The sequence below is a fragment of the Vulpes vulpes genome, chromosome 13 (assembly GCF_048418805.1).
Source record: "Vulpes vulpes isolate BD-2025 chromosome 13, VulVul3, whole genome shotgun sequence".
In the NCBI taxonomy this organism is placed as follows: Eukaryota; Metazoa; Chordata; class Mammalia; order Carnivora; family Canidae; genus Vulpes; species Vulpes vulpes.
In genome coordinates, this window is record NC_132792.1 from 135,756,931 (window position 1) to 135,779,360 (window position 22,430).

The 22,430-nt window shown below is 38.6% G+C and overlaps 1 protein-coding gene and 1 pseudogene across 5 annotated transcripts in view; one reads left to right on the top strand and one right to left on the bottom strand.

Annotated features, from left to right (window-relative positions):
* The window catches only part of RABGAP1L (RAB GTPase activating protein 1 like), a 724,498-nt gene that overhangs the window by 507,568 nt on the left and 194,500 nt on the right, over positions 1-22,430 (top strand). For all 5 annotated transcript variants that reach the window (XM_072733070.1, XM_072733072.1, XM_072733073.1 and 2 more), the window contains one exon: positions 4,292-4,333. In XM_072733070.1, the coding sequence (XP_072589171.1) occupies positions 4,292-4,333 (42 nt within the window). The remainder of the gene's footprint in view (positions 1-4,291; positions 4,334-22,430) is intronic.
* On the bottom strand, positions 14,266-21,084 carry LOC112921696 (BBSome complex member BBS4 pseudogene; annotated as a pseudogene).

Here is a 22,430-nt window from a genome sequence, read left to right on the forward strand (position 1 = left end):
TTGGGGAATTTACGTTGACTATGTCTCAATTTGGATGGAATGAAAGTGGAATTTAGGATTGTGGGATTTAATAAGGACATGTTTTCATTGTGATTAACTCAGCTCTTGGTACATGGAAATATTCAGTGGATGTTGGCTCTTATTTATTATCTTCTGCTTGGACTTAGACCTTGTACCATAAATAATAAGTACCCATAACAATATATTTACGTGTTATTTTTAGTCTTAATAGTTCTCCAAATGTTTTACTCTTTGAGTCCAATTAGGAACATTTGTTTACCCCTCTGTACTCAACAAAACTGCTACAAATTACATATTCCTGAAAAGGGGAGGCATCTTGAAAATGTATGACATCTTATTCTTTTCAAAATGTATTTCAGAGGCACCTGGGTGGCACAGTTGGTTAAGTGTCTGACTCTTGGTTTGGCTCAAGTCATGGTCTTAGGGTCATGGGAAAGAGCCCCAAGTCAGGCTCCACCTTCAGTGTAGAGTCTGATTAAGATTCTCTCCCTCCCCATCTGCCATTCTCTCTCTCTCAAATAAGTAAATCTTAAAAAAAAAATATTTCAACAAATATATTTCAGTTCAATTAGTCAAAGGTTGGATTGTGTAGGAGTGGATGGATAATAAAGTAACAACAGATTTAGTTCATAAAAGCTTGGAAGAGTGAAGAGTTGTTCCCTAATAATTCACTTCATGTTGGCTAAGAGGTTTTAAGATTGACATTGCCATCTTAAAACCAATCTGTGTGTGGTACTGCACTTTTAAACTGGCCAAGTGTTGGCCTGTGGAAGGTTTCCATAATTTAAGGATACCTCTAATTATATTTCCAAATGAGAATAAGTCTCATTTAAAAGAAAATATCCAACTAAAGTTGCCTTCTTTATTCTCCTCTTAAGAAATCAAGATATATTTACTAGTGAAATAAGGAACTTGATAGAATACCAAGTTTTTCCTGATTTCCAACAACTTAAGAGGTTTGAAAGTATCTTGTCTGCATAGTCAGGCCACACTATTCTATTTTAGTTTAAGGTTTGTGAAGTCTTCTTTATTTTTATAGGGAATGTCCAGAGCTTCAATTAGCAGATGTACTAATATCTTGTTGCCATGTACCAGTCGAAAGAGGTTACATATATAAATTGTTTCTGGTAACTGAAAGGTCTTGCTTTAGCTTTCCAAACTAAAAATTATCTCCTTTTTATTTAAAACACATGCTATGCTTCCTTTTTTAAGCAGAATATTTTGAACACGATGTAAACACTCATTAACATTGCTGGATTATCATTATGAAGTAACAAACTATAGAAGGATTATTGGCTCCACTAAATGGGCCCAGACAACTATATGTTTTATAGTTTTCAGGAAAGTATAGTTTCTATTTCTGTCAGATTTAATATTTTAATTCTGACAACTGTCTCTGTAGGCTATTTGTCTCTAATCCTATCTACCACACACTTTTTCTTTCAGTTTACTACTTCTGATACCTATAAACTATAAAAATCATATCCCCAAACTAATTCAAAGTGCACATAAAATAAAAATTTGAATACATTTTTGTGGTGTTGGTGCTATTTTGGCGATTTAATTTTTTTAATTTTAATTTAAAATTTAAAATTTTAATTTCTTTTTAATTTCTAAGTTCTTCATGTTTCTCGTAGCTCACTTGACTTTGAGATCATTGAAGAAGAGCTTTTTACTATAATTTGATGATTTTATAACTGGCCTCATTGGGTCCGTAAGAAAAAGAATAAATGTCATAAATTTTTGTCCTCAAATAAACTCTTAGCTATGTATGTTATACCAGCACTGAGTGGTATAAATGGTATAATTTTTAAGGAAAATGACCTTAAACCAGACATTAGGAGTCTTGGGGGATCCTAGCCTTCAACTAAATACATATATAACCTTAGGCTAGTCAAGTTCACATTCCAAAAAATGGGAATCACAATAGAGGTTGTTATGAGAATCAGTGAAATTTCACTCTCCCTGTGAAAGCAAGGAGATTGAGAATATAGCAGAGTTGGTTGAACATGGAGTGGAATTTCCAAAGCATCCTGAAGGGACTTAGGAGGGAAGGAGTGGGAATCTTACTTAGAAGAAAGGACCAAGAGCATTATAAGGATTAGAGAACTGGAGACAAGAGGGGTTCACATTTTGAGCAGTGACTAGAAAAACAAGATCCAGAGACATTGTGGACTTGGGCCTAATGCCAGGTTGATAAGCACTCTGGTTGTAACAGTTCACCACTACCAAGCAGCTGTGATGTGGGGAGGGGAGTGGAATAGGGCAACAGGTTTGGACTGCAGGTTTTGGCAGCAGTGGGCAGCAACTAGTAAATGAGGGCCCAAATTTAGATTAGGAAAGTGAATTTGGGGGACACCTGGCTGACTCAGTCAGTGAAATGTGCCACTCTTGATCTCAGGGTTTAGATTTGAGCCCCACATTGACTGTAGAGATTACTTAAAAATGACATCTAAAAAAAAAAAAAAAAAGGAAAGAAAATTTTGCTTAATTGTAACCCAAGCTTCTTCATCTACAATAGTCTTCTTTTCTCTAAGTGGTAAATTATGATCAAAACAAGTCCAGACTCATTGCTTGGTGTGCCAATGAACTGTGCTGATTCGGTTTTGTCTCCTGGCCTGGTTATACGTCATGCTGCTTTGGTTTCTTAAAGAGTTATCTGAGTAAACCGCAGACCTCCAACCAAATATTTTATGTTTATTCATCCCTTCTACAATTAAATCATACTTTAGGTAGTTGACTATGAAAATATCAGCAAGTTTTTTTTTTTTTTAAGATTGTATTTATCTATTAGAGAGAACAGGCTAGAGAAGCAGCAGGGGGAGAGGGAGAACCAGATTCCCCAATGAGCAGGGAAGCCCCAATGCAGAGCTCAATCTCAGGATCCTGGGATCATAACCTGAGCCAAAGGCAAATTATTAACCAACTAAGCCACCCAGGCACCATGAAAGATTGGCAGATTATAACAGGAATTTACTCTGAGTACCTAGTCTTATTATTTTTTTTTAATTTATTTATTTATGATAGTCACACAGAGAGAGAGAGAGAGGCAGAGACACAGGCAGAGGGAGAAGCAGGCTCCATGCACTGGGAGCCCGATGTGGGATTCGATCCCGGGCCTCCAGGATCGCGCCCTGGGCCAAAGGCAGGCGCCAAACCGCTGCGCCACCCAGGGATCCCTGAGTACCTAGTCTTAATCCTCATTTCTGATTTTAGAGACAGGAAAGGGATGGTATATTAGAAGTGCTTTGCATAATACATCTGGTACAACTCTGTATCCAAAAGGCAGATAGACTTTGTGACCAAGATGAACAGGGCACATAGACAGACCCTGGACGTATGGGAGATGTCAACACATGCTTGAAAGATCTTTCTTCTCCTGCACGATGACTTACATGGCAAGGAAGCAGCATATTTCATGGCAGCTTTGTTTCTGATTCTGTCATCTTGAGCATTTAAGATTTCCTATATTTTGAACTTAACATCTCAACTGCTCTTTGGAGTCACTGGGCTGAACTCAGAGCTCAAAATTCAACTCCAATATGACTTTTTAACAAGCTGTTTATTCCTAAAGAGATATTACTTTGGTTTTCAAAGAAAAAAAAAAAAAAGAAAAGGCAGTCTAGCAGATAGCCCCTTATTACACACCTCTAGTTGTACAAATACTACTTGAAAGCACAATAAGAACAAATAGTAGAAACTCTCTCTGTGTGTCTCTTATGAATAAATAAATAAAATCTTAAAAAAAAAAGGAGTATTTTGGGCACCTGGTTGGCTTGGTCTGTGTGATGCTTATAACTGCCCTCATATAATCTGTCCCAATTATCAGCAACACTGTATTGTTTTGTCTATTGCTGGCCACTTAACCAAAATATACATACTGGGATTAGGAATTTCAGTTAATAATTTTAGACTTCTGCATCACTAGTATGTTGATCAAAGAACTTCACTTTCACAAGCCTTAGACCCATGAAGATAATCCAGAAATTGAAGGAAAAAAAGTTTATTGAATAATTTATTGGAGAATTAAGGGAAAATAATTTATTGTAAGACCAGCAATTTTATGTGAACATTAGTTAGGTAACACCAGAAATTTGCAGGAAGCCTCGTAGAGAAGGAAGATGCCTTTCAAAAAAAATCTCATGGTTTAATTATTACTCTATGTGAAGATGGAAGCAACCATGGATCTTATTAGAGATGTATGGGAAAATACTTAGTAAAATAGTGATTATATATGGCTGTATTGATTTGGAGTCTTTTTCTATTTCAGGGTTTGAATATAATCTTTCATGTAGCCTTGGCTCTCCTAAAGGTAAGTCTGTTTTTATCTTTAAATTGAGCATAATTCAAATTTATAGGCTTTGACACATTATAGATTATTGAACACAAAAAAAGACTTCCGTAAGGAACTCTGATTCTCTCCTCCCATCGTTTGTTGTTGTTAATTTGATTTTGTTTCTTTACTTTTCTTATAATCTACTTAATTTTGCTGTCATAGCACTCTTTCCAGTAACATATAAAGTTGTTTTCATTCATACAAGTTGGATGATATGAAAGTTAAAACCTGTTTTCTGTCAAAATGATGCCAGCCTTTTTCTTAAAATACTTCTTACCATAATAACATCCGTGGAGATACCTAAACATAGAATTGAATTATTAGAAAGTTTTTATAGTATACTGACTAAGAAAAGAAACTGCTGCATTTCAATTTGCACTTCTTTCTCTGAGAGCTAGAAATTTATAAGACACTTTAGAATTCAATTATAATTACCTTGTTGAATTTTATGTCAACATATCAAAGGAGCTTTAATAGTGTGGTAATAGCAAGACATTTGCAGCAGAGTTGGTGAAAGGAATTCAGTCAATCAGTTTTTGTCCTCCAGTCAAAGATGACATTCTGTTGCAGAAGGCGATAATTGCCTTATTTATTCAAAAACCATGCCAGCCCACCCTTTCCCAGTAAAACATAATTGTTAAAATTGCAGACTCTGGACTCAGATTTGGTTCTAATTTCAGCTCTAGTATATGACCTTGGGCAAATTACTCTTAAGTGCTCAGACCCTGAGTTTTAAGATAATAATAGAAACTAATTTATGGGGGGTGCCTGGGTGGTTCAGTGGTTGAGCATCTGTCTTCAGCTCAGAGCATGATCCTGGGGTTCTGGGATGGAGTCCTATATCAAGCACCCAGCAGGGAGCCTGCTTCTCCCTCTGCCTAGGTCTCTGCCTCTCTTTCTGTGTCTCTCATGAATAGATAAATAAAACCTTAAAAAAAAAAAGTAACTAATTTATGGGATTGTTGTAATAATTCAATATGATACATAAAAATACTCAATATGTCTAGAAAAATTTTATTGCCTAATTAATGTTAGCTGTCATTATTGTGATTACTGTTATATTCCAAAGGAAACTTAGAATTTGTTTCTAGATTCCCCATCATTTTCCCAAATTTCACAAAAGATAACGACTTGGTGTCTTCAGAGACCCACTTGGTATTTTAGGAGAGTTTCCATAACTTAAAGACCTTGACAAAGATATGACATAATATGGGCCCTATGTATTATTTTTTGTGAAGTTTTTAAATTGTACTTTAAATTGTTCATTAAATCATTTTGAGTTTAGATATAAACAATTCTTTTTTTTAATAAATTTATTTTTTATTGGTGTTCAATATGTCAACATACAGAATAACACCCAGTACAACAAACAATCCAATCATGAAATAGATATAAACAATTCTTATACCAAAGTTATTTTGGAAGTTGGGAAGATACTTAAAGTATTTTCAGTAAAAAAGATTCTATCTGTATAGGGCTGGGATAAGACTTTTAGAATGCCTAAGCAGTCAAAGTATTATATAATTCAGACTAAAAAAAATACTTAAGCATAAAGAGAGTGTAAGAAGGAAGTCCAACAAAGATGATTTTTCCTATCATGTCTAATTTATTTTTGAGATCCAGATATTACATCTTTCCCAAAACTTTTTTTTTTTTTTTTTTGGTGATTTTTTTTCTTTACTGGTGCTGTCACCACACACTTACTCTGTCTTTGGGGGGTAACCCAGGATTTCCTGTCTGGGTATTCCCTGTCAGCCTGCCTAATACTGTATCTGTCTGGTAAATTATCTTCCTGATGGACAGATATTTTTTTGTTTGATTGCATTATTTTCATTTATTTTTGTTCATGTTAATTCAGATATGGCCTGTGCAGAGGACATTCTCTGGCCCCTGGACAGAAAGACTTTTGAATTCTTCAGAAATACATGGATGCTCATCTAGTACCTTGTAGAATTTGCCTAGTTAGAGAAGATTAAAAAGGAGAGGTTTCTCACTACTATTGGCTTATATTTATACCCCTTCCTCGTATGAATCCCAGAGCTTACCCCACTAGAGACAGTATATATAAGCTGAACTGAAGTGTACCAAATTGATCTGATTGCCCCCACCCAGAGAAAGAATATCCCAAACGTACATGATAGTGACTAGCATTTAGCTTCTAATCTAATAAGCCATATAAAAGAATGTATATTTGTTTACATAAAAATAACAAACTTAGCGATAGTTCAAAGTGCTTATGAACCCAGCATGAGTTAACCAGTAACACACATTAAATGTCCAGGTGTTATTTGTAAGAGAATTGTGAATTTTGTTAATCAGAGAAAACTATTCATTTTTCTCCTGTAGTTGATAATTGAGGGAGCCAAGTCCCCAGATTGCCTAGTCTTTTGGCTTAATGATTGCAAAGCTGGATTTATATTTTTTAAGCAGTATAAATATAGGTTAAGGTCTCTGTTGCTCAGTATGATTTAAAGACACCTACTTTCTGAATGGGAGCTACTTTCTTTTGAGTTAGAAATAGTCTACCAAGTAACTAGAAAGCTATTGAGCTAAAGGAATGATTCATTATCATAGGTAGCATCATCAAATCATTTAGGATATTGGCAGTGTCCATTCATTTCCCCCAAATCTGATTCATTTATTATATGAAACAGCATAAAATACATTATAGTCACAGCATACAATACATTATAGATTAGAAATGATCAGTCAGGGACACATGGGTGGCTCAGTGATTGAGCATCTGCCTTTGGCTCAGGGCATGATCCCACATCAGGCTCCCTCTGGAGAGCCTGTTTCTCCTTCTGCCATGTTTCTGCCTCTCTCTGTGTGTCTCTCATGAATAAATAAATCTTAAAAAAAGAAAGAAATGATCAGTCAAAATAAATCTTAGCCATCATTTTGCCAGAGAATTTTTTATCGGAATGAGTTCTTTGCATTCAGACAGTGGTTAAAAGTAAATGATGGGTGGGGGCACCTGGGTGGCTCAGTCAGTTAAGTGTCTGTTTTTGGCTCAGGTCATGATCTCAGGGTCCTGGGATCAAGCGATCAAGCACACTTTGGGCTCCCCACTCAGCAGGAAGTCTGCTTGTCCCTCTCTCTCTGCCTCTGCTTGTGCTCTCTCTGTCACTCTCTCAAAGTCTAAATAAATAAATAAATAAATAACGGGGTACTGGCTGGCTCAGTTGGAGGACGCAACTCTTGATCTCAGAGTTGTAAGTTCAAGCCCCATGTTGGGAGTAGAGATTACATAATAAAAAAAAAACCTTAAAAAAAAAGACAATGTTTTTCTCCCCCCTCCTTCAAGCTCATCTAGTGTCTTATATATGCATATAAATATTACAGAGATAAAGAAAATCCACTCACAATTCCATCCCTAGAGATAACCATAATAAAAATTTGGCATAAAAATCTTTCTCCCATGCTTCAATGTATGAATATGTAAGTGAGCATTGCCTATTTCCATTCATATACATGTATATGTATATATAGTTTTTAATATGGGTTTGTGGATTATAGTTAAGAAGATGGGAGGTAGGAGATAAATCCAGAAGAACAGTGTACAAGGATGAACATCTATGTGTTTTCTTTTGAAAATTCCTGGTGACTCTTTTTCATTTAATAATATACTAAATATATTATTTAAAATAAATATTTCATTAATAATATATTATGACATGCCTGTGTCACTACAGACATGTAGTGGTTAAAAGCATGGATGCTAGAGCCAGACTACTTGAGTTCAAATCCCATCTCCCACAATTTATCCAGCAATCTTAAATAAATTACATTTTCTCTATCTTTAAAAGAGTGATATTAGTAACACTTATCTCATTGGATTGTTAGGATTTAATGAGTTAATATATGATTGGTGCCTGGAAATTTGTATATATGAAAACATACTCAGGAACTATTATTACACATAGAGCTGCCTTAGTTTTTTTAATGACTGATTGGTATCTTATTATGTATACCATAATTTTACTTAGCCAGGGCAGCCCGGGTGGCTCAGCGGTTTGGCACTGCCTTTGGCCCAGGGCATGATCCTGGAGACCCAGATGGAGTCCCAGGTCGGGCTCCCTGCATGGAGCCTGCTTCTCCCTCTGCCTGTGTCTCTGCCTCTCTCTCTCTCTCTCTCTCTCTCTCTCTGTCTCTCTCTCATAAATAAATAAAATCTTAAAAAAACATTTTTTTTACTTAACCAGTTTTATACTTAGTTTTAATGGACACTTATTTCCAGATTTTTCCTGTTAAACATCCTTAAATTTCCATCTTTGCATACTTATTTAATGATGTCTTTTGGATTAACCCTGAGGAATGTAATTGCTGGGTCAGATTACAATCATATTTAAGTTTTTTATGCATATTGCAAAATTGCTTTCTACTAGCAATATGAGAGTACATTTCTCCATACTCTTGAAAAAGCAGAATTTCTAAATATGTGCTTTTATGAACAATGAAAGCAAGTTGTAAAACAAAGCAGCTTAAAAAAGTAAATTAATATACTAATTTGTTTCATTATAAACAAACATAGATCTTCAGACACTTTTGAAAAATTCAGTGTTCTTTCATTTGGGAACATTTAGGTTTTTGGTTGTTGTTGTTGTTGTTTTTTCCCTAGGGAAGCCAGCTGATCATGGCTAAATTTTAGAAAAATGAGCCCTAGCTTGGATGGGCTTTTTATATTATGTAAAAGTTCTAAAGCATATCTTTGATGTTTTTGGCTTTTCAGCCTCTCTACTGTGGTCTTTTTCCTTATCATTCTATTGAAGCTTGCTTGCTTGCTTGCTTGCTTGCTTGCTTTTTCTTTCTTTCTTTCTTTCTTTCTTTCTTTCTTTCTTCCTTTCTTTCTTTCTTTCTTCTTTCCTTTTCTTCCTTTCCTTTCCTTTCCTTTCCTTTCCTTTCCTTTCCTTTCTTTCCTTTTCTTTTCTTTCCTTCTTTCTTTCTTTCTTTCTTTCTTTCTTTCTTTCTTTCTTTCTTTCCTTCCTTCCTTCCTTCCTTCCTTCCTTTCTTTTTCTTTCTCTCTGTCTCTTCTCTTCTCTTCTTTCTCTTTCTTTCTTTTCTTTTCTTTTTTCTTTTCTTTCTTCTTTTCTCCATGCCCAGCAGAAAGACACCAGGCTCAACCACATGACCCTAGATCATGACCTGAGCCAAAATCAAGAGTCAGACACCTAATAGACTGAACCACTCAGGTGCCCCATATTGAAACTTTTTCGATGAAATCACTAACAAAATCAGTGAACATGTTTCCATTTTTATCTTAGTTGATTTCTCAACAGTTATCCAAATAGTATAAAGATGTAAAACTTCCCTTTTTTGAAACATTCTCCCTTGGCTTCTGTCTTATTTTTTTTTATCTCCTTCTCATCTTCTCATTTTACTTTTGCTTACTTTTTTTTCCTCTAGATATTAACTTGAAGTTCCACAGAGCTCCAGCCTTCAGGAGCTCATTTGACACTTCTTTGTGTCTTGTTTATTCCTCTACTTTCCTCTATAAACGTTCACTCTCATCTTTATATTTAGCCCAGATCCAGATATTTGGCTATGGACTTACATGTCTGCTTGGATGTTTCAGAAGCACAACAAATCCAAAAGCCAAAGCTGAACTGATAAGCTATCCTAGACCTTTGCCTCCTCCAGTAACCTTCATCTTGATGAAGAAATGATCCAGCGGCTCAAAGCAGAAACCTGGAAGTGGTCCTTAATGCTTTTCTTTTCTTAATCCCCAACATCTACTGAGTCATCAACTCCTGTTGAATCTACTTCTTAAGAATCTTTAGAATCTTTTCACTTTGGTAGTTAGTCTACCATACCCTCTAACCTGATCTGATGCAGTGACCTCTTTCAGTAGTAAGTATTGAACATCTACTAAGTGCTAGGCCCTTTTCTAGGCACTGGAGATAAAGTATTGATAAGGAAGAACCCTGCTTTTCTGGAGCTTGCATTCCAATGAAAGAAAGATAGTACTGAAACAGTTATGTCAGCACAATCTGAGGTTTATGGAGGAGAATGATGTTGGTGCAGAGTGAAGAGAGCTCCCTTCTTTTGATTGTCAATGAAAGTGCTCTGAGGAATGGTATATTTGAATGAAAAAAGTAGCTAGCATGCCAAAATCTGGTGAACGAGCCATGTAGGCAGAAGCAGCAAGTACGAAGGCCTTAAAGATTTTTATATGCTTAAGAAAGTGAAAAGAAGGGATCCCTGGGTGGCGCAGTGGTTTAGCGCCTGCCTTTGGCCCAGGGCGCGATCCTGGAGACCCGGGATCGAATCCCACGTCGGGCTCCCGGTGCATGGAGCCTGCTTCTCCCTCTGCCTATGTCTCTGCCTCTCTCTCTCTCTCTCTCTCTCTCTGTGTGTGTGACTATCATAAATAAATAAAAATTAAAAAAAAAAAGAAAGTGAAAAGAAGTCTGTGTCTGGAGTGTGATAGGTAAGAGAAGATGGTAGCTTGAATTTGGGTGTTAGCAGTGGTGCTGAGAGAAATGGATGTTAGCTCTTCCTCCAGCTGCTCATGACCACTGTCCTATCCAGTCCCACAGTGTCACCAGAGTACTCTTTAAAAAATAAAAAAGATTGATTGATTGATCTGGAGGAGGGGTGGGGAAGAGGGAGAGGGATAGAGAAGCTTTAAGCAGACTCTGTGCTGAACATGGAGCCCAAGGCAGGGCTTGATCCCATGACCCTGAACCGAAACCAAGAATTGGATGCTTAACCAGTTGTGCCACCCAGGCAACCCCCACCAGAGAACTCTTTAAAACAGATTTTATGGGATGCCTGGGTGGCTCAGCAGTTCAGTGCCTCCCTTCAGCCCAGGGCGTGATCCTGGAGTCCCGGGATCGAGTCCTACATCGGGCTCCCTGCAAGGAGCCTGCTTCTTCCTCTGCCTGTGTCTTTGCCCCCACCCACCCCCATGTCTCTCATGAATAGGTAAATAAAATCTTTAAATAAACTAAACAGATTTTATTATTCACTTGACCAAACACCTATTCAGAGATAGATACTATTCTGTGTGCTTGATTCGATCAATGAACCTAAAATAAAAAAATACTTGCCTCTGTGAGCCTATATTCTAACATAGAGTTAATAAACAGTATACAGTTAATAAACAATAAACACAACAAACATTAAATAATAGTGCATGGGAAGAAGGAAAAGTACAGCAAAGGAAAGGGATCTTTGGGTAGGTTATGCAGTGTTAAATCGGGTAGTTGGGGCTAACTGGAATCTGTTTCTTGATTTGTTTCTCTCATGTTTTTCCTCTATTCATTTGTTTTGTTTCCTAAATTGCACATGAGGGAAATCATATGGTATTTGTCTTTCTCTCATTTCACTAAGCGTTATACTCCATCCATGTTGCTTTAAATGATTTAAAGAGAGTCAAGTGTTGTTACTCAATGTTGCTGTGGTATAAATGCATTGCAGGATTCCCAGCTGAAATGATTTATTTATTTTATTAGTGTTAAGCCACCCTGGTGACTATTGTAAAAAATATCTATCAAAGGTTATATTCTTTCTCTAAGTGGAGAAATACTGGGGTGCCTGGGTGGCTCAGTGGTTGAGTATCTGCCTTTGTGATTCCTGGGTCCTGGGATCGAGTTCCACATCAGGCTCCCAAGAGGGAGCCTGCTTCTTCCTCTGCCTATGTCTCTGCCCCTCTCCCTGTGTCTTTCATGAATAAATAAATAAAATATTTTTTTAAAGTGGAGAAATAATCTAAATCCCACGCTCTTTTAGAAGTTATTCTTTTCCTTGGCTCCAAAAGAAGCATCAAATGATGATTTGTTCTCTTCTAGGATTTTTATGGTTTCAGTCTCACATTTAGGTGTTTAATCCATTTTGAATTTATTTTTGTGTATGGTATAAAGAAAGTATCTCAGTATTCCCAACACCATTTGTTAAAGAGACATTCTTTTTTCCTTTGGACAGCCTTTCCTACTTTGTCAAAGATTAATTGACCATATAATTGTGGGTTTATTTCTGAGTTTTCTATTCTGTTCCATTGATCTGAGTGTCTTATTTTTGTGCCAGTACCATAGTGTTTTAATTACTACAGCTTTGTAATATAACCTGAAGTTGAGAATTGTGATGCCTCCAGCTTTGCTTTGCTTTTCAAAATTGCATTGGCTATTTGGGGTCTTTTGTGGTTCCATACACTTTTTAGAATTGTTTGTTCTAGCTCTGTGAAAAATGCTATTCATATTTTGATAGGGATTGCATTAAATATGTAGATTGCTTTTGGGTAGTATAGACATTTTAACAGTATTTGTTCTTCCAACCCATGAGTATAGAACATCTATCTTTCCATTTCTTTGTGTCATCTTGAATTTCTTTCATAGGTGTTTTATAGTTTTCAGAATATAGGTCTTTCCCCTCTTTGGTTAGGTTTATTTCTAGGTATCTTATGGTTTTTGGTGCAATTGTAAATGGGATTAATTCCTTAACTTCTCTTTCTGTGAGTTCATTATTGGTGTATAGAAATGCAACAGATTTCTTCACATTGATTTTGTATCCTGTAACTTAACTGAATTTGTTTATTAGTTCTAGCAGTATTTTGGTGGTCTTTTGGGTTTCCTATATATAGTATCGTGTCATCTGCAAATAATGGAAGTTTTACTTCTTACTGGTTTGGATGCCTTTTAATTTTTGTTGTCTGATTGCTATGGCTGTGATTTCCAATACCACATTGAAAAAAAGTGGTGAGAGTGGACATTCTTGACCATAAAGGAAAAGCTCTCGGTTTTTCCCCATTTAAGGATGTTAGTGGTGTGTTTTTTCATAGATGGCCTTTATTATTGAAATTTCCTCTAAACCTACATTGGTGAGGGTTTTTATCATTAATGGCTATTGTGCTTTGTCAAATGCTTTTCTATATGTATTGAAACGATCATGTAACTCTTATCTTTTCTCTTCTTGGTGTGATGTATCATGTTGATTGATTTGTGAATTTTGAGCCACCCTTGCCACCTGTTCATGGTGAATGGTTTTTTTTAAATTTATTGTTGATTTTGGTTTGCTAGTATTTTGTTGAAAATTTTGGCACCTGTTCATCAAGGATATTGGCCTATAGTTCTCTTTTCCAGTGTGTTTTTCTGGTTTTGGTATCAGAGTAATGCTGGCCTCATAGAATGAATTTGAAAGTTTTCCTTCCTTTCTATTTTTTGGAATACTTTGAGAAGAATAGGTATTAATTCTTCATTAAATATTTGGTAAAATTTGCCTGTAAAGTCATCTGGTCCTAAACTTTTGCTTGTTGGAAGTTTTTTGGTTACTGACTCGATTTCTTTGCTGGTTATCAGCATGTTCAAATTTTCTCTTTCTTCCTGTTTCATTGTTTGTAGGTTATATGTTTCTAGGAATTTATCCATTTCTTCTGGGTTTCTCAATTTGTTGGCATATAGGTTTTCATAAGATTCTCTTTTAATTATTTGTATTTCTGTGGAATTGGTTGTTATTTCTCCTCTCTCATTTGTAATTTTATTTATTTGGGTCCTTTCTCTTTTCTGTTTGAGGAATCTGGCTAGAGGTTTATTAATTTTATTAATTTTTTCAATGAACCAACTCCTGATTTCATTTGATCTGTTCTATTGTTGTTTTCTTTCTTTTTTTTTTCCAGTTTCTATATCATTTATTTCTGCTATGTGATTATTTCCTACCTTCCACTAACTTTAGACCTTGTTCCTTCTCTAGCGCCTTAGGTATAAGGTTAGGGTATTTATTTGAGATTTTTCTTGCTTCTTGAGGTACACATGTACTGTATACTTCCCTTTTAGAACCACTTTTGCTGCATCCCAAAGATTTCAGACCATTGTGTTTTCGTTTTCATTTGTTTCCATGTAATTTTTATTTCTTCTTTGATTTCCTGGCTAACCCATTCATTGTTTAATAGCATGTTGTTTAACATCCATGTGTTTGTGGTCTTTTTTTTTTTTTCCTTTAAAAAGGTTTTATTGTGATCTCTTATTTTCATACCTCAGTAACAACTTTCCCCAAAGGGACGATAATACATAATCTTTATTCTAAAAAGGACATACAGAGAAACAGCATCCGGCCAGTGGCATCATTGATTGCTTTTCACAAAAATTAGTTAAGAAGCTCCCTTTTCCCTTTTGATCCTTGGTGCTGATACCAGACCAGCTCTTCACTCTCGTCTTACATGATCTGGCCCCACACTGCTGTCCCTCAAGATAGGGATTGTTCTGGGTTCCCTTGGACGAGTGCAGCTGGAATATCCATTGGACTGGGCCTCAATGTTTAGAGATTTTTTCATCATTCTCCCCCTCACATTAAGACCATTAGAGCTGGATTATTAATCTAGGATTGTATTTGCCTTCGGGGCTGACACGCCCCCCAGCCCGAGGATCACCCCCGCTAAACCGAAGCTTCATCAGAACAGGGCTACTGAGCAGAGGTCTGACGTTCCTTCCACGGAGGAAAGGATCAGTCATCCAGGAAGTAAAAGTCATCTCAAAATCCAACAACGTAAACGTGCCCGGCTGGCTTGTGAAGCCACACACAGACCCACAAGGCCGCGCGGAATTCATATAGGACTTGTCTGCCAGCCGACGGGGCTCTCGGGAGGCCACACAGGCCTCAGCCTCCTCGTGGTCACCGGAACACATCTGGGTTCCCTGGTGCCGGGGGCACCTGGCCTCCGCGAGCCTGTGTCCCGCGCCCTTCGCTAACCTGCCACGTTCCCACCAGAGGAGCCCTGCCCTGGGGCCATCCTACTCCTGTGTTTCTCTGATCTGGGCTGGTGCTTCAGTTAGCTGTGCTCCTGTGGCAGGCTCTGGCTCCAGGGGCAGAGACAGCGGCTTGGTGGGCTGGGCTGTTCCTCCGGCACCTGACGGGAGTTTCCTGTACGCAGCTGCCGACGACATGGCCTGTCCCAGAGCCTGGTTAGAGCCCAGGGGCTGCTGCAAACTGGCAGCTTTGCTGGCTGAAGCGCTCCGGTGCTTTGACTTGGTGTCTTTAACTGGTTTCGTCCAGACCAGCGCCTCCCCGACCTGCAGGGCAGCTCCCAGCTTCTGGGCCATCTCTACCATCTCCGCGTCAAATTCCAGAGAGGGGCTGTCCTTGAGCAGACGGACTTTCTTCTCCATCTCCTGGAACTGGGCCAGGGCGCCCTTCCTCTCGCCCTGGTTGTACAGTAGCACCGCATAGTTCAGGTTCACCAAAGGGTTACACCTGTCCAAGCGGGCCGCTTCTGCGTAGGCTCTCCTGGCGTTCTCTGGGTCTTCCAGGTTGGTCAGAGCCACAGCCAAGAGCATGAAGAGCTCCCCCATCTTTGGCTGGAGGTTGATGGCTGCACTGACAAAATGGAAGGCCGACGCATACTGCTGCATGGTCAGGTGGACAAGGCCCAAATTATACAGAATCTTCCAATCGAAGGGAGCCAAGTAGTTGGCTCGTTTCAGGCAGCTGATAGCTGCCACGTATTTCTTCTTGCCGAAGAAACACATTCCAATGTTATTCCACAGTGGAGGACTTTCTGGAACGGCACAAGCTACGACTCTGTATTTGGTGAGGGCGACATCAAAGTCCCCATGGGTCTGCATCATGCTGCCTGCTGCCAAGATGGCCTTGTAGTTGGTAGGGTCGTAAGTCAGCGCATTTCCAAGGTGTTCAAATGCCTTCTGGTAAATGCCGAGCTGTAAGTACAGATGTCCCAAAGTCGTAAGAAGTTCCGTGTTTTCTGGTGAGAACTCCACTGCTTTCTTATAGATTTCGATGGCTTTGTCCAAGTCTCCCTGCAGCAAGTGGATCTTCCCCAGCATGATGTAAGTCAAATCATGCCTGTTAAGATGTAGGGCATTGTGCAGCTGGTCATGTGCCTTGTCGAACTGTTTCAGATAAATGTAGCAGACTCCTAGGTTGTGACAGATCTCCCAATCTTTCTGGTTAAGTTTAGCTGCTTCATTATATACTTCAATGGCAGCTTTATGTTTTCCCAAAAGAAATAAAGATCTGGCCACCTGTTTGAGGTTATCAGCACACTGAGGGCTGAGAACAGCACACGTCTGAAAGAGTTCTAGGGACTCTTGGATATTTCCTTCCAGGCGAAATATTAATGCTTGGACATAGATAGCATATTCACATAAGCCCTGAGTCTCCTGAAGTTGCTCTTTGATAACAGCCTTGCATGCTTCATAATCCTTCCGGATATAGTGGAGATGTATCAACCAGTTCTGTTTCTCCAAAATCGGAAACTCTTGAGCTTGTTCTGAGTAATGATTACATGAGTATCTATGTTTGTCAAAATTCAAGAGTTGGGCACTTATGGGGCACCTAGGTGGCTTAGCTGGTTAAGCATCTAACTCTTGGTTTCCGCTCAAGGCATGATCTCAGAGTCGTGTAATCTAGCCCTGAGTCAGGCTCTGTACTGGATATGGAGTCTACTTGAAATTCTCTCTCTTTCTCTCCCCTCATGCACACATTTTCTTTCTCTCAGTGATGGATAGGGTCCTCAACTGAAAGCCAGAAGAAAGGCCACTTTTTTCAGCCGGGGTTTTTGAGATTCAGCAGTTGCAGGAAACTGAGTTCTCGTCGCCAGCCTCTCCTCAGCCCTGTTTGTGGTCTTTAATCCAGTTTTTGTTTTTGTTTTTTCTGGTTGACTCCTAGTTTCACAGCATTGTGGTCAGAAAAAGTTCATGGTATGACTTCGGTTTTTTGTATTTGTTGAGGCCTGTTTTGTGGCCTAATATGTGATCTCTTCTGGAGAATGTTCCATGTGCACTTGAAAAGAATGTGTAGTCTGCTCTTTAAGGATGAAATGTACTGAATATGTCTGTTAAATCCATATAGTCCAGTGTATCATTCCAAGTCATTGTTTCCTTGTTTATTTTCTGTTTAGATGATTTGTCCATTGATATAAATGAGGTATTAAAGTCCCCCACTATTATTGTATTATTATCTATTCCTTTATATTTATTATTAATTGTTTTATGTATTTGGATGCTCCCATGTTTGGTACATAAATATTTACGATTGCTAAGTCTTATTTTGGATTGTCACCTTTATTATTATACAGTGTCCTTCTTTGTCTCTTGTTACAGTCTTTGTCTTAAAGTCTAGTTTGTCTGATATGTGTTGCTACTCTGGCATTCATTCATTCATTCATTCATTCATTTATTAATTACACAGAAAGAGAGAGAGAGGCAGAGACACAGGCAAAGGGAAAAGCAGGCTCCACACAGGGAGCCTGATGTGGGACTTGATCCCAGGTCTCCAGGATCACGCTCTGAACCATAGGCAGACACTAAACCGCTAAGCCACCCAGGCGTCCCATCTGGCTTTCTTTTGACATCCTTTTTGTGTGTGTGTGTGTGTGTGTGTGAGTATGTTGACTGACTTTTTTACAGAAAAGTTCATTTTTACTGCTTTAATGTTTCCTGGCATTGTACTGTCACTTTTGGTCTCTTGTTTCCCCTCAAAGAGTCCCTTTTAATATTTCTTTTTTTTTTAAATTTATTTATTTATGATAGTCACACAAAGAGAGAGAGAGAGAGAGGCAGAGACACAGGCAGAGGGAGAAGCAGACTCCATGCACCGGGGAGCCCGATGTGGGATTCGATCCCGGGTCTCCAGGATCGCGCCCTGGGCCAAAGCTGCACCACCCAGGGATCCCCCCTTTTAATATTTCTTATAGAGTTGCTTTAGTGGTCATGAATTCGTTCAGTTTTTGTTTGCCTAGAAATTCTATTTCTCCTTCTATTCTGAATGACAGCCTTGCTGGATAGTGTCCTCTTGGCTGCAGATTTTCCCATTCAACTCTTTGCATTATCATGCCACTCCTTTCTGGCTTGCAAAATTCCTGTTGAAAAAACCGCAGCTAGCCTTCTGGGTTTTCCCTTGTAAGTTAATGACTTCTTTTGTCTTACTGCTTTTAAAAGCTTTTCTTTATCACTATATTTTGCAAATTTAATATACAATATGTTTGATATGGGTCTGCTTTTGTAGATTTTGTTGGGGGTTCTCTGTGCCTCCTGGATCTGGATGTCTGTTTCCTACCCAGATTAGGGAATTTTTTTAGCAATTACTTCTTCAAATGAATTTTCTGCCCCCCTTTTCTCTCTATTCTTCTTCTGGAACTCCTATAATATGAATGTTATTATGTTTGATGTTGTCACTGAGTTCCTGAAGTCTATTCTCCTTTTATATAATTCTCTTCTCTCTCTTTTGTTTAGCTTGATTACTTTCCATTACTCTGTCTTCTGGGTCATTAATTCATTCCTCTGCTTCTTCCAGCCCACTGATCATTCCATCAGGTGTGTTTCCCATTTCATTTATTATGCCTTTCATCTCTGCTATGTTATTCCTTATCTCTGCTAAGGGTCTCATTCATGTCTTCCACTTTTCTCAAGGGTCTTATTCATGTCTTCCACTCTTTTCTCAACTCCACTGAGGATCTTTATGACCATATGACCATAAAGACCATTGTCATATGACCATTGTCCTTTCTCAGGCATGTTACTTATGTCTATTTCTCTAGTTTCTCTGACTGTGGCCTTGTCCTCTTCTTTCATTTATGGTAAATTTCTGTCTCTTCCTTTTGTGTGCCTCTGTGTCTGTTTCTCTATGTAAGAAAGTCAGCTATGTCTTCTGCTGAAAGCAGTGACTTTATGAAGTTGAGGTCCTAGAGTGCTCTGCAGTGCCGCGTCCTCTATCACCACAACCTGGCACTTCAGAAGAGAATCCTGTAGTGTTGCTTACACCCTGCTGTTGCAGCTGAGTCACTTTTCCTTTCAGTACACACAGCTTCCTGTTGTGAGCTGTGCTTACTCTCCATAGTGTTACTGGGACCCAGGAGGGCCAGTTCTGAGGGGGTTGCCCTCTGGGAAACTTGGGAGCAGGCCAGTATTAGCAAAATTTACCCTGGGCCACTAGTTTTATGCTGAATCCCTGAAAGTGTTGTGACCACTAGGGGCTGCATACAGGGGTGGCCAGAGACACAAAGCTGGGCTTGGCGCACAATGATGGCACAGCTGGTTCAGTGCATTAAGGGGCTTGGGGTTGCAGTGCTGAGTGTGGTGCAGGGCAATAGCTGGGAATACTCAGCTAGGTATATCACACAACAGTGGCTAGGGACACAAGGCTGGGCACCACAGTGGATGTGTGCCCAGCAACCAGGCAGGGCACATACATGGCTTTTACAAAATTTTCCCTGAGCCTAGAGCTCAGGTTACCAGGCTTAGAGTGGGTGAGTCCTTAGGAGAACTTGTGGGCATGGCACTCTGCTAGGGGGTTTGGTAGCAAGTATATGTGCAGTTCTGCTTCCTACAGGTGGCTCTGTATTTATAGTGGGGTGAGGGGTGGAGAATGGCATCTGCCAGCTCCCTCATTTTCAGAGAACCTTCCAACATGCTCTGAAGTCAGCATGAACAGATCTTTCCCCATTTGCACCCAGCATTGTGTAAACTGCCACTTTTATGTTGCCTTTCTGTGCAAGCTGCTCTTTAAGGGTGGCAACCCAGTTGTCACTCCCCTCCCAGCTTGTCCAGTGCTGAATCAGCTGACTTTTATAGACCCAGACTCCAAGTCCCACAGGTTTTAAAAACTCAAAGAATTCAGACCCTCAGGTTTCTAAAGTCAAACATTATGGGGATTAGTCTTCCTGAGGTGAGCTCCCTGGTGTGAAGGCCCATTTGTTTCTTTGCTCTCTCTGCAGGCACAGCTCCCTCATCTTGCAAACAGCCTAGTCCTGCCTTTCTGACCTTCCTAACTTTTCAGATGCAGATTCTTCTTTATATTTAGTTGTGGAGTTTGTTCAGCCTATCTTTGGTTGGGAGGATGGGATCACTCTCCAGTTTATTGACTGGGATATGAGTGATACCTAGTTGAAAATGCGTGATGGAGTGAGCTCAGGGTCCTCCTATTCCACTGTCTTCCCAACTTTGAGAGATTTCTTCATCTAAGGTTTTTTATTGCTTTAGCTCTTACATTCAACTCTTTCGTCTATTTTGAATTTAACTTTGTATATGGAGTAAGACAGAGTGTTATGGATTGGATAGTCATCCTCCCTTCCCACACAAAATTCATGTATTGAAATCTTAACCTCTAGTGCCTCAGACTGACTGTATTTGGAGATAGAGCCCTTAAAGAGGTAATAAGGTTAGAATGAGGTCTTTAGAATGGACCCGAATCCAGGAGGACTGGTGTCCTCATAGGAGGAGGATATTAGGACATAGACATGCACAGAGGAATGACCATGAGAACACACAGGAGGAAGACAGCCATCTACAAGTCAAGGAGAGAGGCCTCAGAAGAAACCAACTGTGCTAACACATTGGACTTTTAGCCTCCAGAATTGTGAGAAAAAATAAATTTCTGCTATTTAAGCACTCAGTCTGTGGTTCTTTGTCATGGTACCTCTAACATACTAATAGAGTAGAAGTACAACCTCATTGGTTAGCATGTGGACATCTAGTTGTCCTGTAACATTTGTTGAGAAGACTATTCTTTTCCCATTGAATTATCTTGGTGTCCTTATCAAAAATCAGTTGACCGTCAGCACCTGGTTTTATTTCTAGACTATTTTATTGATTTCTGTCTATCCTTATGCCAGTACCACACTGCCTTGATTACTATAATTTGATAATAGGCTTTGAGATCAGGAAGTGAGTCCTTCAACTTTGTTCTCCTTTCTCGAGATTGTGTGGTTGTTGCGGTCCCTTGCATTTCCATATGAATTTTAGAATCAATTTGTTAATTTCTGAAGAAAAAAAAAAAAGAAAAAAGACTGTGGGAGTTTGATAGGAATTGCATGGAATCTTTAGATTAATTTAAGAGTTAATGTCATCTTAACAATATTAAATCTTCCAATCCATGAACACAGGATGTCTTCCCATTTATTCGGATTTTCTTTAATTTCTTGAAACAATATTTTATAGTTTTCAGTGCACAAAAGTTTTGCACTTCTTTAGTTAAATATATTTCTAAGTATTCTGTTTGATGCTACTGTAAATGGAATTGTTTTCTTAATTTCATTTTAGATTCTTCATTTCTGTTATCTAAAATTATGATGGTTTTTCTGTAGTGGTTTTTTCTCCTCAAACCTTGCTGATGTCATTTTTAGCTCGTGTGTGTGTGTGTTTCCTAGGTGTTTCTATATATAAGATATTGTCATCTCTAAAGTAGAGTTGGTTTTACTTCTTTCCCAATCCGGATGCCTTTTATTTCTTTTTCTTGCCTTACTGCCCTACCTGCAGTATTCTTTTGACTTTTCAAAGAATGATTTCCCCTTCCCTTTCTGCTGGGAAGAAGGGTCAGTTTATGGTCCAGCGGCTCTCTCCCTGAAGGACCATATTTGAAGCAGAAGAAGTGAAGAGCAGAACACCTTGAAAATGGAAAATGGATTTCAGTTCTCCCTAGGCTTTGAATCACCAACTTAGATTAAAGGTTCTTGTTTCTGTGCTTGAAAATGGTGACATAAGGAAGGGATGAAATTAGGAGTGCCATTTACCTTACAAAATCAGAAGTCTAAAGCCCTAGGAAAAATGAAGCAACTGTAAAGCTTTGAGATTGCAGTGATTTTTGCACATTCAATTAGTTTTCTAATCTTCATGAAGGAATGCCTATTGTCCTGTTGGCGGCAGTAAAACATTACTCCTGTGGAAATGAAAGCAAGGAGTCTGGCACTTCCAAGTATTCCTGGTTCCCATTAACATTCATTGCTTTATATTGGTTTCCTCTTCCAACATAATTTGTTTAAATGTTTGGTTTCCTTTTTAGCTTTTCTCTAGTTTATCCTCAGCTAGATGATACTCTAGTGTTAGGGCACTATCTAATAAATGCTACAACCTACATAATCAGGGGCGCAAGATACTCAAATTTTAAAGTTCCAGAAATAATGCATTTTATGGACTAGGGATCTATATCAGAAAAAAAAGTATATCATCACAGTAACATGCATGTATTACATAAAACTTTAAATTTGTTGAAGTGATTTCTCATTATTTCTCATGAGATAATCCAAAACGCTAGGGAAAAAAAAAATGATAGGGAAGAAGGATAGTTGACTATCATGCCATGCCCACATGGTCAGTAATTCATTTACACTTAACATACCCTAAAAAAA